The sequence below is a fragment of the Papilio xuthus genome, unplaced genomic scaffold (assembly GCF_000836235.2).
Source record: "Papilio xuthus unplaced genomic scaffold, Pxut_1.1 DF826923.1, whole genome shotgun sequence".
Lineage (NCBI taxonomy): Eukaryota > Metazoa > Arthropoda > Insecta > Lepidoptera > Papilionidae > Papilio > Papilio xuthus.
In genome coordinates, this window is record NW_013531726.1 from 2816015 (window position 1) to 2834194 (window position 18180).

Here is an 18180-nt window from a genome sequence, read left to right on the forward strand (position 1 = left end):
TACTTGTAGGTTATACATGAAAAGCACTGACCTCTATTAACTGGACAGGCTATAAGCCATTGTATTTAGTGCTTTTTTGTTTCACCAGGACCGTTCAAGTTAAAATAACGAAACGCTGTCATTTTTAAGCAATGACTCATCCATCAATACAGATCAGTGATGTAAGGTCAAAACCGTCGTATAAAACCTAACGTGTGTGACCTGCATTAATCATTGCTTTGGTTTACTTTCGCGGTAGTGTGCTACAGGCATTAGTTGACATTTTATCTGTACTATTTAAGTAAAATAAACAACATTTATCTTACGGTATATCTTTTTACAATCTGCTTATGGCAAAATTATCTACATATTTTACTACGACATCTATACTACTTTGTTTACAAAGCACGCAATATTGTCTCTTTTTGTAATAATATTTTATTATATCTTATTATCTTTATTTATTTACATAATATGTACATTAAGTTTGAAAGCTATTGAGAACGGAATAGTGAAAGAGCCTCGAAACGTTTTCACAGTTCTTTGTTATACTCAGTGAAGTGTATGATGAAGGATACAAATCGTATATTTTTCATGAATCTGGATGATCACATGTAATTCCGCAGATTGCTGACATCTTATAAGAACCATCTTTCATTTTAAAACACATGAATTCATACTTGTTTTGTATTTTCTTGCAAATAATGTGTATAAAACAATTTGATCAACAAAAGTGTTTTCAAAAACAATTTGTTGATCAAATATTGCATTATAATTTGAGGACTAACTCCCGTACATGAGTCAGCTAATGATTTCTTAATCTTTATTCGCACGGGCGTTTTTTCAACGCGTTAATGTTACGCGGTAACGAACGCTTTAAAGTCACTCTTGTTCACAGTTACTTCTGTCAGAAAAGGTGTAAAATCTCCACAGATATAGCAAATTTACATTAAATAAAATCAAAAGACAGATTCAGTGCGATAAAGATCTTGTTATACTTTTTTGAGTTTAACAGGGGGGCGCTAGTGAACTATCGTAATTTAGTTTGACCGGGTCGGATAATTTTGTTGGTCTATAGCTTATATTTTTAACTCTAAGCGATGTCCGTAACGGCTATTAGATCACATTGAATGCTGCAGTTAAAGAAATATTCTATGAATATATTTACAATAAATTCTAATCATCTAATGATGTGTGATTCAATGACTTAGATATGGCACGTTTCATAAAATCTATCAGTCTTTTAATTATTGAAACTTAATTTTACGTATTTATCTGGAGCGACGACTAATTTGTACAATTAGAACTGTTTAACTTAAATTGGTTTAAACCGACAGATATATAATTCTCATTTTGTAAATAAAAAATATCTTTTAATAATGATAGGTGACGAATTTTAGCTACCACAGAAATATTACTAAATTATCATCGTCAAAACATCTTTCTAACTTATCATAATATTTACATTGATTTTAATCACCTTAGTTATTAAAATTTTTCATGACAATTGTTTTTTCGTTGCCTTACATATTACAATAACATTGGCATTGGCACTTATGAACAAACAATGATTCATTGTCAACTTAATAAAACCATCGTTATTATAACGAGTAAGGTAGCACGTTGAACTGCAGACTTGGATGATTGTGTAGACTCGTAATCTATATGTAGAAAATAAAAGTATTAACATCATCTGAATTTTACCTGCTAGGGGTAGGTACAGCATGGTACTACTCTTCCATACATCTCTATTGCCGTTGTACCTGAATGCACTCTCTTCTTAGGCATATCCTCTTTCATAACGTCTATCCATACGTTCTTTGGTCTTCCACCATCGTTCCCATCCATTCGATACCATAGATTCCATCAATTCAGTAATTTTTAACATTTTTTTAATGAAATTGGTCAATTATACTGCTCAGTAATCTTTTAACACTAAAAAGGTTCGTCTTAATGGAAAATTTACTTCCTAAACACTCATTAATCCTCGTCATGACTTTCTTATTTAAGGTTCTGATTCTCTTCGTCTTTACCATTGACGTTTTCCAAATATTTACAACAAGCACACATAAATGTACTAGAGAAAAAATTTAACCTAATATCAGAAGTAATTAAGCTTACCCATATCTTTCCATTCTTCGACTTCGTAGTCACCTATAACTCGGTTTTCAGCTGAAGATTCCCTCCATCGATTCTTACTTTTACCTAAGTAAAAGGTAAAAAAATAACATTTTTACAATATTACCAAATTTTTGTTAATTTACTTGTATTTCTTGTACCATTACAAGTAAGCTCTAGGTATGTGATAGGATATTCTTTACAATTCAAATGGCGGAATTCGAACTCTCGACCACGTGTTCGGAAATCCATACCCTTAACCATAAGGCTATCTAAAAAATCTAAAACAATTGATGATGAACTTAATAAATATTCTTTTATAGATGAATTTTAATACCCATTTCTCATTGCAAGAGTAATTTAGAACTAACAATAGGTAAAACTCGATGTAAATAAATTACAATAACGGGTAACATTGTCAAAGAGTAAACAAAATTGCTTTTGCCACAATAATATTACTAACGACCCAATTCTTCGCAAGCATTCGGCCACGGAGGCAAAACCAATAAATACAAAAACCACCATCGACCTTTTCATTCGTAGACTACAGAAGTGCGATAAATTTATAAGCGGCACGTGGCTCCTGAACTTTAGACTGCTATTTTTACTCGTGTATTTGTAACTGTGTGAGTTTGTATATGGGCACGTCTAGATATTTATTAATTTCATAGACTACATACTGGGCAAAAATACATTTATGTTGCGGATAAAAGTACGAACAATATGTTTTATGAATTAATTATATAAGTAGGAATATTTACCTTTCTTTTTGTAAGGGAATGTCGGAACATAGTTGACGGTAGTACTGATTGTGGAAGGAGCAGGGATTTCTGAAAGAACAAACAGTAATTTTATTTTAACAATGTAAGTCTTCAAACGATATTATACCTAACTAGCTGTCGCCCGCGACTCTGTCCGCGCGGAATTAAAAATAAAACTTAATTAGTAGTCTACGCCAAATTTCAGCGAGATCCATGCAGCTGTTCTGGAGATACCTTCAAACAAACAAACATCAATCCATCCATCCAAACATTCGCATTTATAATATTAGTATGGTTAGTATGACTATTATGATTTAATAAAGAAATACCATCAAGTCGAATGAATCCGTCCGTTTCACCGAGTGAGTTCTTCGCGACGCATCGATATGAAGTAAAGTCTTTATTTGATACTTTTCGTATAGTTAATTTCATTATTCGACTATAACTATCATCAGTCAATGAAGTTATGTATTTATTTCCTGGAATAAATCACTTTAGCATGAAATTGAACCAACTGAATATGATACAAACCATTTTAAATATTTAATCATAAGCTTTGTAATTTGATGTTCGATTTTTAAAATATTAATTATTTAAATAACTGAAAATAGTTATTGTTTTTAATACTGACCTGATATAATCATATCTCCTCGATCGGTCGTCCAATAGTTAATAGAAGTTGGATATGATTCTGTATGGCATTCGAGTGTCACATCTTGTCCTATGTAGGCAGCTTCAAGTTGATTCGGTATTGACAGCATAGGTGGGACTAAATTTTAAAAGAAAAGTAACGTAAAATAAATATAAATACTCTTATATCAAATCCTTAGTCTATTCCTTGGATTTTTATTCCTAATTAATAAGTCTCTTTTTGTATAATGCTTTAGCTGGACGTTTGAACTTTAAAATTTCATCCGACATACGGTAGAGTCGCTGGATATGAGATCAAAGATATCCCTTAAATGCGAAATTGAATGTAGATGTCAAACTGGTGAGCTTTATTTTAAAATGCATTTGTTAATTATTTACAAACTATCTTTAGTAAAATTCTTATTAAAAAATAATTACTTTATATGCTACAAAAATATTGCACTAAAGCAATAAACAAGGTAAAGCATTATTGCCTTCATACGACTTGTCTTTTATTATAACAAAGTGTCGTCAGTTAATCGACTGAAAGTTACGTGAACATCTACGTCACCTATTAGAAACGGAAAGGGGAAAACGTAGCTGTGATGAGAAACGAGAATTAAGGAAAAGAAAATCATCTCATTGGCTTTCATGGCGAGAAGCGTCGGTCGAGGCGAGGATGCAGGGGCCGCGGGGGTCGAGGGGGCTGCAGGGCGCAGACAGAATCACCATTATCGCCCTCGTGTCGTATTCACGTCAGCATAATGCTCTAATTGGGTGCAATTACGGACGAGCCGGTAGAAGACCCCGTCAGGTAGAGCTCCCGTCTCGTAAATAGTCGTTAACGGCGCCCGCCTCGAGAAAAATAATATTTCTCAAACCTGAGTACCGCCGAAACGAAACGATGTGAAAAAACTCACGTACTTATGACCGGATGATTTGAGGTCGATTCAATGAGGCGCTATAAATGTGCCCGCTATTCCAAGAAAATTAAAGGCAGTAAAAATTTGATTACAATTATCTGTGATGATGTCACAGTTTTATAGGTTTTCCTTTTATTGCTTGCTTTAAGTAAATTGAAATTTTTAGATGTAACTTGAAAAAGCTAACGTTTAGCGGTATAATTGTGATTAAAATTATTCCAGGTAGTGAAAACATTTGAAAGAAATGTTATTAGAATCGCGAAGAACTTACATTGAACCATGAGGACGACTCGTTTGCTAATCGAGGGCGGCACCCCGTTAGAAGCGATACATAAATAAGCGCCCATGTGTAGTCGTGATACTTTAGATATTGTCAAATTTTCACCATCCACTACGTTAACTGAAAAAAATAAATAATTGTATCAAACTGTAAACTGAAAATTTGTTTTTGTATTAATTCCTATACATTTGAGTTATTGGAAAGGAACTGTTAGTAAAAACTTTTTGGAAACAAATAATTCATGCAAAAGAACAAAATAAAATGTATTTCGATATATATTTAAGAGTGAAAAATTGTACATGTTGACTTACTACCATTTTGCATATAAAAAGGAAGAAAATACTTTTGTCTTGAAAAAAAAGAAAGAAAATGTTGAAGTTGTTGTGGTAATCGATGGGGGAGGCCTACGTCCAGCGGTGCATTAATTTAGGCTGATTATGATGATGATGACTTCATAGCATGAATAAAAAGATGAAGAAATGTACCTGATTCTCCGTTACAATTAAACTCCTGACCATCTTCACGACGCCACATTACGTAGGGTTCGGGGTAGCCGGTAGCTCGGCAGTACATTGTCACGTTTATGCCTTCACGAACCACCATGTCAGTTGACGTCATATTGTCTATTATCATTGGCGGCACTATTAAAATTAATATAATCATTTAATCAATTATAATTCAAATCTTAATCCTAATGTAGTGGAATTTATTTTAGCAGTAGTAAGATGTACTGTACTTTTTCCAAGTAAAAGGGAAATTGTCAATTTATTATTTCATATGAATCCATTATAGGAATGTGGATTTTAGGTAAAATGTTATAATTTTACGACTTAAAATAATAATGTACATAATTTTGTATTTATTAATTAATGTATTTTTATAGTTATTGTTAGTTATAATTTCTTATTTTAACTTAAGAGTCGACTTATCTAATTGTTAACTTTATGCTAAAATATAGGTCTTTTCCGCTCTCTATTATTATTTACTTACCAACAACTTGCAAATAACCTTTCCGTGAGCGCATAGGATCGGTGTTAACTTGACACATATACCAACCACGGTCAACTTCCTGCACATTCTTTATGTGCAAGTACCAAGAACGATGGTCGTTGTAAGACAGGCTGATTCTTGGATTTTGTGTTATAATATTGTGATGTATGCTCAAGATTGTTTGCGTGTCAACTCTCACCCATGCCACCTAAAAGAATATTAATTTAATATTTCTTTTTCTCATTTTATACATTATTTACTAAACAAATGGTTCCTTTTACTTATTATAGATTTTGAGATATATGAAATAAGGTATTACGATGTTACTAATTGTAACGTACAATGTCATCAAAGAAGGGTAGGTGTTATTTAAATGTAAACATACTTTTTAAATGTATAGTCATTTTTTAAACTATCACTAGCGCAAAAAAAAATAATCATAATATGTTTATTATTAGATAATAAATATTCGTAGTTCCAAATTAATTTAGTCATAGATTATGTTTTCATCCACAACAATATCTCCAAGTGGGGCATTAAACAGGAGCTTAATTGTGAAAGGGTTAACTTGTTTACGGCTTTAAGAATATTAAATTATCAGCTGAAACTCCGTCTCCGGAGAATTCCTCCTATGCCATATAAATCTCGCCACACTACACGACACTCCAATTTCGCTAACTAGCCTTCCTGCATGATTAATAACTGGTGAATCGTGCTACTGGCCAAAGTGATATTAAGTTGCCTTGTTAAAACTTTACTGCGCCGCACCGATGAAGTTGTATGTAATTTTAGTTAGCGGTCTTGAGCTTTAGTGCATGAGCGAATTTCTGTGAAAAACTTTTAAAATATTTTCATACTACGAAGTGAATTAAAGAATGGTTTTTAATGTTTTAATATGCTTTGTGCGTATGATATTAGTGGATTATATATCAAAATAATCACCGACCTCAGGCAGTAAACTGTCGAACAATAGGCTTACCAGAGCGGTACAATTTAGTCAGATATCCACCCCTTTTACATTAATAATACTACGTAAAAATATTCACTGTTAAATTATTTACAACTGATGACATATAAGTGTTTCAACGTAATTAATAAATGGCATGATTTTAAAAATTGATAACAAAGAGTCCCACATCATCAGATGTAAATATGAAATTGTGTTTTATGTAATGATAATTACACCGATCGAGTTGCTGTAGACGTCAAAAAATAATCATTTTGAGAGATTTACACAGTTGAAGGTTGTTAGTTTATTATTCTTCGTAAGAATGTAGACGAAATAAAAATAAGTTGATAATATGATAATATTTTCAAGGATAGACAAGACTGTAAACTGATAATAATAAAAGTAATATCTAATATCAATATTACATACTTAAATAAAGCGTTTTTATAAGAAAGAAATAAGATCATATTTTCTTTTAACGAGTTTAATATTAAAGGCATTGTAAAATAAAGATATATTCAATGTTGTACACTTGCCAATTGGAAATTTTTTAGTTTTTGTGTCAAAATTTTATACTTCTCATATTTTTCACACTTTACTAATTATAGTATACTTACTCTTTATTGAATATATTTTACACTTGACGTATTTTACTGAACACTTTATTAATTATTTAATGTCTGAATTAATCTAGATTACTGGGTTGTGTAATACTTTAGTATTGGATTTATGTCGCGTGATTATACCGTCTTAAGTGCAAAGCGGGTTTTGATAAATAACAATGCGCCATTGCAAAGTTGCAACTGTTAGCTTTATTTTGCAATGTATAACCTTTTGGTATTTGTATTAGAAGATTACATTATACATATATTTACATTTTATAAAGTGTTAGTTAAATATAGCGAATATATTTCGTTTCGCTTCGTTTTACAGTGGGTTTCTGAAACCAATATCTCTTTGACAACACAGAGATAACAATACGTTTCAAATCGATACTTGGACTCAGAAGACTACAGTTAGTGATCTTTAGTATTTTATGAATAACCTTGCCCCACCTTTAGCTAACGGACTTGAATATTTTTTGTTAAATTATTATATATACGTTCACAAATTTGCACCAATATGTATATTAAGCGAATCTTATCCGATCTTAAAGAGACAAAGCTGTAAGACTGTATGTACAGCATTGTACTTACCTTGTATCCCTTTAAATCCTCCACAACGCAAGCCAGGAGCGCATCACGACCGACTGTCACTGTTACATTCGGCACGGGCTCCACGAAGCGCGGGTACAGAGACTCTGAAACAAACAGCTTGAATTAATGTTTCTAGTGATATGCAATTTTGGTGTTGCACAACTTAATTATAGTTAGGTCAAATAGTATGCGTTGAAAAACCTTGATCTGTCCAAAATGTTTATAACTATTTCTTTTTTGATTTAAGCTATTATGTGAGATATCAGGTTTCTAAACATTCTAATTTGGAACACTTTTTTTTGTATCAAAAGGTGGCAAACGAGCGAGCGGCCACCCGAAATCGCTGAAATAGCAAAGTGACCGTTGCCCATAGACATACGCAATTGCATATGCGTTGCCTACCTTTTACCGACGGAGGAGAGGATGCACAGAAAGAAAATATCTTCACTTTCCATGCATCCTCTTATCCGGAAAGTCCATTTCCACTTCCCATTCTTTCCTTATAAGGAGAGGATGGGAAGTGGAAAGAGGACTAAATTAGGCCTCCGGGACGCATCATCATCTCTCTTTCTACTCATATGGAGTTCGCGCGCAATGACCTAATTTGATACATTACAAATGTATAATGAAAAAGTATTATTATGAAAAACATAACACTTTAGTGTTTAAATAAATTACTGTGTGTTAGATAAGTCAACATTACAAAATTACAAGACAGAATTGTCTGTACGTAAGTTCTACCTACTATCTGGAGAGGTTGCTTAAAAATGTTTATCTTTTAAGGCCGTTCGTACAATATATTGCTTGAGGTTAGACAAGCATTCTTCCCCGGAGAATTCAGTTCAAACTCCGCCTTTTATATAATACAAATCGGACCACTCATGTCCCCGGACCCTCGACGGTCGTGATTCATTCAAAATACAAATCTGCTTTGGTGCCTCTTCAATATAATGAGATTGCCTTTTGCGCTCCGATGAAAAGCTTGAAAATATTTTATGAAATTAAATTTTGAAGATATGTATGTTTATACTTGAGTGAGTACAAATATTTTTGATGTTTTACATAAATTAATGCGCGAAGAAACGAAAAATAATATTTAAATAATTAAAGAGAACAAGTGCAACAACGACGCACTTTAGGGTTGTCAATCAATTAGCCTATTAACTATTTAAAGTGTTTCTACTTTATATTATTAATAACCCGATAAACCTTTGAAAAAAAAATGTGAAGTTTTAAATAAAGCACATCCTTAATTGACATTTGCATTGAACAAGGTCACAAAATAGTTACTATGGATTTGAATAAAAAAGGAAACGTCAAATACAATATAATGTACGAGACCACGAGTACCAGAGACCAGCAATCTATTTGGAATAAACAACCTGAGACATGGACGAATATCCGCGAATGATTGATGAGAGAGAAAGCGAATAGAACAAACCCATCGTACAGCCATCAATCTTAGCGTTGGGACCGCGAGCGCGCTGCAAGCGACGCGCACGCTCTAATGAAAAAAGAGCTTACGGAACAAGAATAAACAATCCACATGTCTTGCTTGTAGCATCTTTATGACATATGGCTTGCAGATACTTGCTACTTTACATAAAACTGACATTAATAGGAATTAACAAGAAAGATACCCTTCTACTACTTTGTTTTAAACTAACTGGACTTGAGACAAAGGTACTCTTATATGATTGTGTAGTCAAATACTCAGATGAATAAAAACCGATTGCGATTCGTACTATAATAATTTAAAATTTCATTCGGAAGTTCGAAAACAAACAATTCCGTGGTCATTCGAAATATGAAAACAAATATCTCGTTCATTAGACTCAAGTGTTTACGAATGCAGGGGACGTTGCGCCGACAGTTGCTAGCTTCCCACCTCGTCCAGTGCGGCTTTAACTCGTGTATTTACCTAATTGGAGCTGTGTTCTGTGACAAAAGTCCGCGGCCGCCGCTCGCGCAAATTAGATTCCCACTGAACCGCGCGGCGCCGAGTCGCACTCTAACAGTGACCGGAACACTCGCCTCCGCTTAACTTACCTCTTTCACTTTAAATTAACTACCCTTAATTGTAAAACCCCACAATGACCCATTTCGTTATTAAAATTCACTCCTATCACATTTATGACGTGTTTTTATTCACATTTAGTTAGTATAAAGTCACCTAAAATTTTTAGATTTACAAACAGAATTTAATTATTAGAAGTTGTATACAATTGTTTGGAATGCACTAGAATTAGCCATTCGTGAGATTACATCGAAATCACATTGAAGGATCTCATTCCGCTTTATAGAGGAGTGTAACTACATTCATGAGTATCGATTTTATGCAAAATGCAACAATATTGAGTAGGAGGCGCGGAATGTACGCGCTGCACCGAACACCTATCTAGTGAGCAATTACATCCCTATCGCTGGCGATGCTTGTAAATGGCTGCAAACAGCGTCGAAGCGTTGAAATGTGAGGCCCCAACTGGCGAAATTGAGAGAATTGAAGTCATGTATAAATATAGCGCCCAATTTGTGGCTTAAAGGCAGTAGGCCTGTTAGTTAAATGTCGATAAATTAATTTAATTCAGTACGCTTTGCGCCCAGTTGTATTGCCCCAAATTATTTATTATATAATTAAAATAGAAATTAAACTACGACATTAAAATAGAAATAGATTTATTGGCACTTACTATTTATTTGTTTCCTAAAAGAATTAGAAGATCCCATAATTTTTCACAAGATCATATTTTTCTTAGTACTTAAATTAGTGGGTAAATACCGTTTTATGCCTATCTAGGGATCTAAAAACTAGTTCTCTTTTACGTAATATTTCTATCAAAATTATATAGTTCTTTGCCTCTAGGCTCTTATTTTTTTAAATGCATTTTTATTTAAAAATATTGTAATTGGGTAAGGAATTTCTTGCTGTAGAAAATACTTTAAAGCACTAACGACTTGTGCATATTTGATGCCCGCGGTACAGAGTGGTAAGCCTCCATTATGCAAGTTTTTCTCAAACTGAAACTTCAAGTTTGAGCTGACCTCTTCACAGCGCACATACAATTTTGTGCCTCGATGAAGTGTAATGGGGCTTTGCACAACTTTCAAACTAAAAATTTAGAAAGTAAAGAAAATAAAAATAGTTTTGATAAACCAATTTACAAAATCTGAGAGTAAGCTAAAATCGAAGTTAACAAATGACAAATTGGAATAACGCTTATTGTATGATTTTTCATATTTTCAATTTTATTTTTAAATTTCTGTGCTTTCCTCATGAACTATTGTTCGTCGTGTTCACGAGGCCAACACTATATCAGGATGGCGCTCTACTTTTTTATATTTTAAAGGTGAGCAATATTGACTTTTAAATTTAATATTTAAAAATATATTCTAAAGGACGTAACTATACTTTTTATACTACAGTCTACAGAAAAGGCTTTTAAGGTACAAAGTATAATAATACAATTGCAAACGCAATCAGCTTAATTGTTGTTTTCTCATGCCTTTAATTATTGTACAAGGAATTAATTAACTTAACAGTGTTTAATCAGACTCCTTTTAGCAGTCTTGCTACAAATAACCTTTTAGAATTAATTTTTTAAAATGTTATATTCATTTAAATGTTACATCTCAGTTATCTAGAGTAGATGAAAAATATAAGCTTTAAAAATAAATATAAAATCCTAATGGGAAAAATGCATGAAAAAATTATTTTTAATATGAGTTCGATTGGAGATATATCACGAGAGATTCAATAATTCTTCAATAGCTAACGTGCAAAACTTTTTCAACTATAAACTGGGTACGACCCAGGCGTATTAAAGACACAGTAGGTAAAAAGCTACGTGATTTTTTTTAATAAATATTATTTCAGTTAAATCTTTTTAATAAATAATGATGACTTTCATAAGCGCCTGAAACAAAAAAAGAAAACAATAAGAATAAATTCCGCAAAGAAAAATCTTAGAGGATACCGTCTGTATGAAAGTTATAAAAATATCTGCATGACAGGTTAGCGTTATATTGCCGTTATAAATCAGTGGAAGGGGGGCTTAGGCGACAGTGGCGCTGGCCGTGGGTGGGTGCGAGGCGTGCGGTGTGGCGTGCGGCGCGCCCGTGCCATGTTGTAGACGACACCAATCGGATGCATACACAAACACGACGATCATTTCAGAAGATTACGTGCCGCTACACACTTAACTCGATAAATATGAATTCATTAACATATTTAACACATTCTTGAACAAAAATTATTTTGCCAAACATTTAATCAGGAAAATTGACACATTTTTTCAATCGTTTTAGGTCGCTACTCCCTTTGCATCATTGACCTATTACACACAGCTGAAATTACTAAACATAGGTACAGCTTGAACGTAATGTGTATGTGTACAGTTAATTTACGGTTCGATTGCAATTCCATTGTAACTTCATATAACCTTAATGTCATGAATATTATTTCCTGGATAGATTTTTAAAATTAACCATTATTTCAAATTGTATTACAAAGGAACGTTTCTTATCAAACTCTTTCTTTATTCGTTTATAACCACGTTCAATATTATTGTGGTGTGGAAACAACGAGTCGCAAAAAGTGGCGAGTATCGCGTGAAGTGGTTCCGATGCTACGAGCATAGACGTCAAGAAATATGGGCGAACGTTGCGCTCATACCAAATATACGACGGCGTAACCTCGCCGTATCGAATTGTATCGCACGCCGTCTTACTTTATTTTTATCTATTTATGTCTTCAAACCTAAAGTTATTGTTGGAAATAGTTACTCTTATACTATTAAACTCCTACATGTATGTATATATCTTATAATATTGTATATGCTGGCTGTTAGCCAAGGTTTTGAATCGTAAATCGATTTAAAAATAATATTAATACTATTTACGCTACAACAAAAAAATGCAGATACCGTTTCTAAAATTATTACATATAAGTAATTTTACAAAGCATAATAAGGAACCTATATTTCTTCGGATTTCATCACTTTGTGACACTAATAAATCTGTGAAACTTTTGATGTATGTATATCGTATATATATTTACGTAATATTTTGGAGTTGCGAATAAATCAATTTACTGCAGCTGACTTCCTAGGTAACTAGCATAAAGTTAAAGAGAGGACGCGCTTCGAAATATCTTTAGAGATGAAAGGGCAGTGAAATGCAAATACGCGAGCTTCATAAACCCAGCACTTTTGCACTATACAAGCTTTAGTCGCTTTCGTATGTTTTTAAGTGTATTGAGAATATATTTTTTTGTTAAATACTGTTTTCTTTTACGAGAGTAAAAATGACTTATTAAATACTATAAGCTTAAATTGACTAAAATTCATGTGTTTTTCTACAACATTTATAAAATTGTAATGTATAATATTCAAAGTTTAACAAAGAAACTTCCGAATGTTTTCTAATCCACTTAAGATTCAGTTAGTTCAATCAATGAAGTCAATTTAAAATCTAAAGGAGTATGCCAACACTGAATCATAGAAGATAGATGACGTGGAAAATACGCGAGAAAATTTAAAAGGAAAGCAACGTGGAAGGGGCACGTAAAATTGACTTCATTAGATGGAGTGAGATGACGTGAGAGCATCGGAACCAAACGAAGTTATTCTGAATGTTTTTCTTGAGTTTGATAATATTGAATATTCGAAAACAAAACTAATAAATATTTTGAATTTAATTACTCTTAAAAATACTTTCAATTTTACTATGTAAATTTTCATCAATATTTTTCATTCATCAATATCAAATTACATTCTATAATAAAACATAAAGACTTATTTGAATCGCGTAATTCAAAGAAGCAAAATTCTCATATTACAATACTTGTAAAGTTTCTAGTGAACATGTCGCAAAACAAGTTTTTATAAAGCCGTTTCAAACTTATATGAGAAATTAAAACGTAGCTGTTGCATCTCGCAAATAATAAACATATAGAATGCGGAGTTCAGAAGTGAGCTTGTAACTAAAACTTCCTCCCAGTCTACTTTAATAGTGACGTATACTTATGTAACAGTCAGAAAAAAAATGTAATTAAATTGTTAGGTTTAATTTTTTGATGACGTTTTCTTTTCACGAAGCCATAATAAATGCATGGCTTTCCATCGTTAGAAATTTTTCTAACGTAATATTTCGATATTTGAGGAAATAGTAGGAATAATATACAAATGATTTGGTCAATATTACTTTCAAAGGAATTAAATAAAATACGATAACAGTCTTTTGAACATTCAGAAGCTTATTCAATTCACAGCTAATCCGCTGAATAATGGACTAACAGATATCAACGCCGAACCAGTCCTCTCAAAAATACGGATACGTCATTGTTCCGTGCAATATGATTTTAAATGAAAGGCATTCAAAGTAAATTATTATTTTTTCAAATGTTCGTACATTTACTTTCTATATTTAAATGGATTTTAAAGTATGATTCTATTGTGTAGCGTTGAACGTTGTTTGTATTCAATTTTTATATCAAAATTTACTCAATGTAGTTATTTTGATCGATTAAATATTGGAAACATGTAAAACTATCGATCAGGAAAATGAAAAAAAAATGTTTTATTGGGCCGATTGACCGGTAGGCCGTACGGTCCAACGGGAAACACTCGAATCTCAAAACCGATTGGAAAAGATTTAGATCGACAACAGTATCGTTAACTAGGCCGTGGTGGTGATCATTGCATTCGTATACGCTTGATGATGGCAAATGCTCTCTTGGCAACTGTCCAAGAAGCATTTTGTTGACACTTACTATGTCCTGCAGTGTACTTAAAATACTAAAGTAGGCAACACACAATATTGATGTTTAATTGTTTTTTATTTAATTATTTATTCTATAAATGTTTTGTCAGATAATGGAATATGTGACGTTATAAAATTGTATACTGAAATAGACTCATGTATATTTAATTAGCATGTAATCATTTAAAAGTCTCATAAAGTAATAAATACATTTTATTTGAGCGCCGTGTGGTTCACTGTAGCGAATATTATTATGACTTTTGGCCTAAATTAAAATCTGTGCCAAAACCAATAAGTGCCAAAAGGTTCAATTATTTTATTTTAATGAGATTTTATTCTGAAATTTTAATTGTATATTTGGTATAGCACACACAAATAATATGATAAGTTGATGCCTTCAGACGTTATAAAATGTAACTAATCGTTATTACTATAGGCCGACAAGGCTATTTGAACCGGTGGACATAATACAAACTAAATTGTGACAGCTAGTGAGCTGTCATAATTTAGTTAGTGAGGCTAGTGAGTCTCACTAGCGCCTCCCTGTCAACTTCAGAAAATGGCACTAGATCCTTTTAGTAATGTAGCTGTCATTTTCTTTGTAAAATTTGATGTCTAGGTAGGTTTATATTATATTTTGTAAGATCCAAACGTGATAGCACTTCTCTCACCAGTTCAGATATCCCTTACTATGCGTATTATTACATGACTGATAATATAAATAAATTCAATAAAATATAATTAATTTTTAACGAAGTATATTAATAGTTTTTCATTAAAAGCTTTTAGAACATTGTAAAGCTTTGATAGGTTTGTAATTCAATATCATTAGTGATTCCACTGCGTAATGTACACAGGGGAAAATTAATAAAGGTATATAACATGGTATTTTAGAATACGTAAAGAATTCAAACGCTTGTATAAATATTTGTTCATTTTTACATTTCAGCCCGTTTATATTGGAGTTGCTTGAAAATTGTTATTTCATGCTTATTTTTCCTGGAAGTAGAGTAAATAATGAACATGAGAATTAGAGTTTCAATCACATTGCGTCAAAATGTTATTTAAAAAAAACTTTTTTTTTAACACATAACATACAAATACTATAACATATTTTTATGCTATCTATTAAGCTTTTTTACATACATGCATGGTAAGTAAATTAGGTTTTTAGGTAAGATTATATATATATAAAACATGGCATGAGATATCTCTACATAACTATACATACTTGCATCATAAATTGGTGTAGACATTGACAACAATATACTCTTTGATTTTGGACGACCATAAAATGCAATGCTCTCTTTGTTGTCGTTGAGTTGAATTAAATCAATAAAAATATCGCGATGAATTTCATTGATTGATTTTATTGCTTTTATGTTAGTGGGTTAAAAAGTGAAAGAACATGTCAGCACAACATTTCCAAAGTGTTCAATGTAAATTATGATTATGAGTTTTAAATTAAAAAGTTAATATCAGATACTGGGACCATTTTAATTAGTAAATAATTTTATTAATTTTCATCTATCTTATATTTGATTAATATGAAGACTTCTGTAGAAAATGAAGTTTAATTAATTGTTACAACCTAACAAGAAATTACTGCGAATGTTTAAAAATATCTTTTTTATCTATAAACAATAAATTTATGCATTATACTCATTAAAAAAGAATTTAGAAATAGCTATCTTCCGCGACTCTATCCGCGCGGAAAAATAAACTTAATTAGTAGCATATGTGTTCTTTCAGGCTACGTTCTACATCTATACCAAATTTCTGGAGATACCTTAAAACAAACATCCATCCATCCAAACATACGCATTTATAATGTTATTAAATAACATTATTGTAGTGTACCAAAAAGTTGTACGACATTCATACTATGAGACATTAAAAAAGTAATTGTCATCATTTCGAAGATTAATGTGCTTACAACTATAAATTCAAACCAGTACTTGTCGACTAATAACTTTGAAATATTCCAGACAGACAGTTTTAATTTATAATTTCTATTCATTTCCATAAATTATACATCAATTATGATAATTTAAATTAAACGTTAATTATAATAGCATGAATTAAACACTAATTATTATAATTAAACACTAATATGGTATTAGTGAACTGATCAATTATGTACAGACGATAAAACATGGATTCTTTGACAGATACTATAAAAACAAACGAATCAGCTGTCACGATTGGTCTTATTTAGTTTTGAGTTTAGCTGACCTGTCGCACACAGCTTACAAGAAAGATAGTGCCTTTTTAATAGTGTGTTTATGTTTTTATCATTTAAAAATTTAAAACCATAATAAAAATGCATAGTTTATGATTTGACACAAATGTAAAATTAAAAAAATATTAACGTATTGTAATCAATAATAATAACTACAGTATAATTACTGAATAAGTAATTTTTAAGGCGATTTACATAGAATCTATTGTTTGTTTACTTCCTCGGTAAACGAAATCATGAATTTATATGACTTTAACAGTTAAGCAATTGTTGACAATGTTAATAACTTCGTCAACTTCTTAAATCAAAATATTAGTAAGCTGTATTTCAATAATACATATACCTAATTAACATTTTCTCAAATAAAAAGTAATTTTTACATTAAAAATACTTACCATCAGAAGAGGAAACAAAACTGCTCACAGATAACAGTAATGTCAATATTAAATACGAATCTGTTTTTTTACCGGTCATATTTAAATCAAAAAAAGCCATCGAATTAAACTTCGATAAGCCGGCGATAATTTCTACAATTTCATTAATAATGTTTCCAAGTTCATTCATTGATTTAGTACTTCGAATTGGTGCGATTAATTAATTATTCATTGGATGAGGTACGCTATGGTTTCGTGGTTTCCGATGCCCGTAGCAACGAGACGCTATCAGCGTAAGCGCGAGCTACGAGCCCGAGGCGCTCCGTTAGCGAACTGGCTCGCTTCACCTACAGCCGCCGCTTTGTCTACGAGAACCGTAGACGCGTAGCGCTTGCGTAGCCCCGCCTCGCGCGAGCATAAAAGGACGGAACATTGCCAGTATTTGTAACAGTTTGTGTCAAATTGATATAAATGGAGACGGTTTTAATAAAGTGTAATTGACTTTGCCGACTTTGCGTCGCATTAATTTCGGCCAAGCTAAGACGCCTCCGGCAGGTGCGGCGTTAAATAGCACCGAAGTATCTTCTTCGTGGAGATGAATATTTTCATATTTAAATGAATGATAATAATGAAAAGATAAATTGTTTTTGAAGTTATATTTTACTCTGGAATTTTAATTAAGCTTAGCTTAGACAACAAGGGATTACAAATGTAAGAAATAATATAACTACTATTGCTTGATAGACAGCATTGTATTACATGAAATTAATCATATTGAAATATAGTTCGCATTAATTAAAGAAGTTAGACGCAAGTCCTTACTTGTAAGAATTCCTTGGAAATTTTGTAAATTGAAGTTTATTGTCACAACAAGATATTATGTAGCTTGTCTGTATGTAATACCTAAAAAACATATCGCGTAAATGTATTTGGATACCTGATAACGAAAAATCAACTTTTAAAAACTGTCTATCTGTTC

General features: G+C 32.0%; 2 protein-coding genes across 2 annotated transcripts in view; one reads left to right on the forward strand and one right to left on the reverse strand.

The window, feature by feature from the left end:
- LOC106122465 (neurotrimin) overlaps nt 1-18180 on the forward strand; it is a 155582-nt gene that overhangs the window by 38429 nt on the left and 98973 nt on the right. The gene's annotated exons all lie outside the window — the stretch shown is intronic.
- Nucleotides 1558-17292, reverse strand: LOC106122327 (lachesin; the record flags this gene model as incomplete). Its single annotated transcript, XM_013318266.1, has 10 exons — nt 1558-1640; nt 2101-2184; nt 2859-2927; nt 3188-3337; nt 3490-3627; nt 4683-4811; nt 5177-5332; nt 5682-5889; nt 7827-7930; nt 17223-17292. Coding segments are annotated over 10 exons (1191 nt in total), but the record flags the coding sequence as incomplete, so codon positions are not given.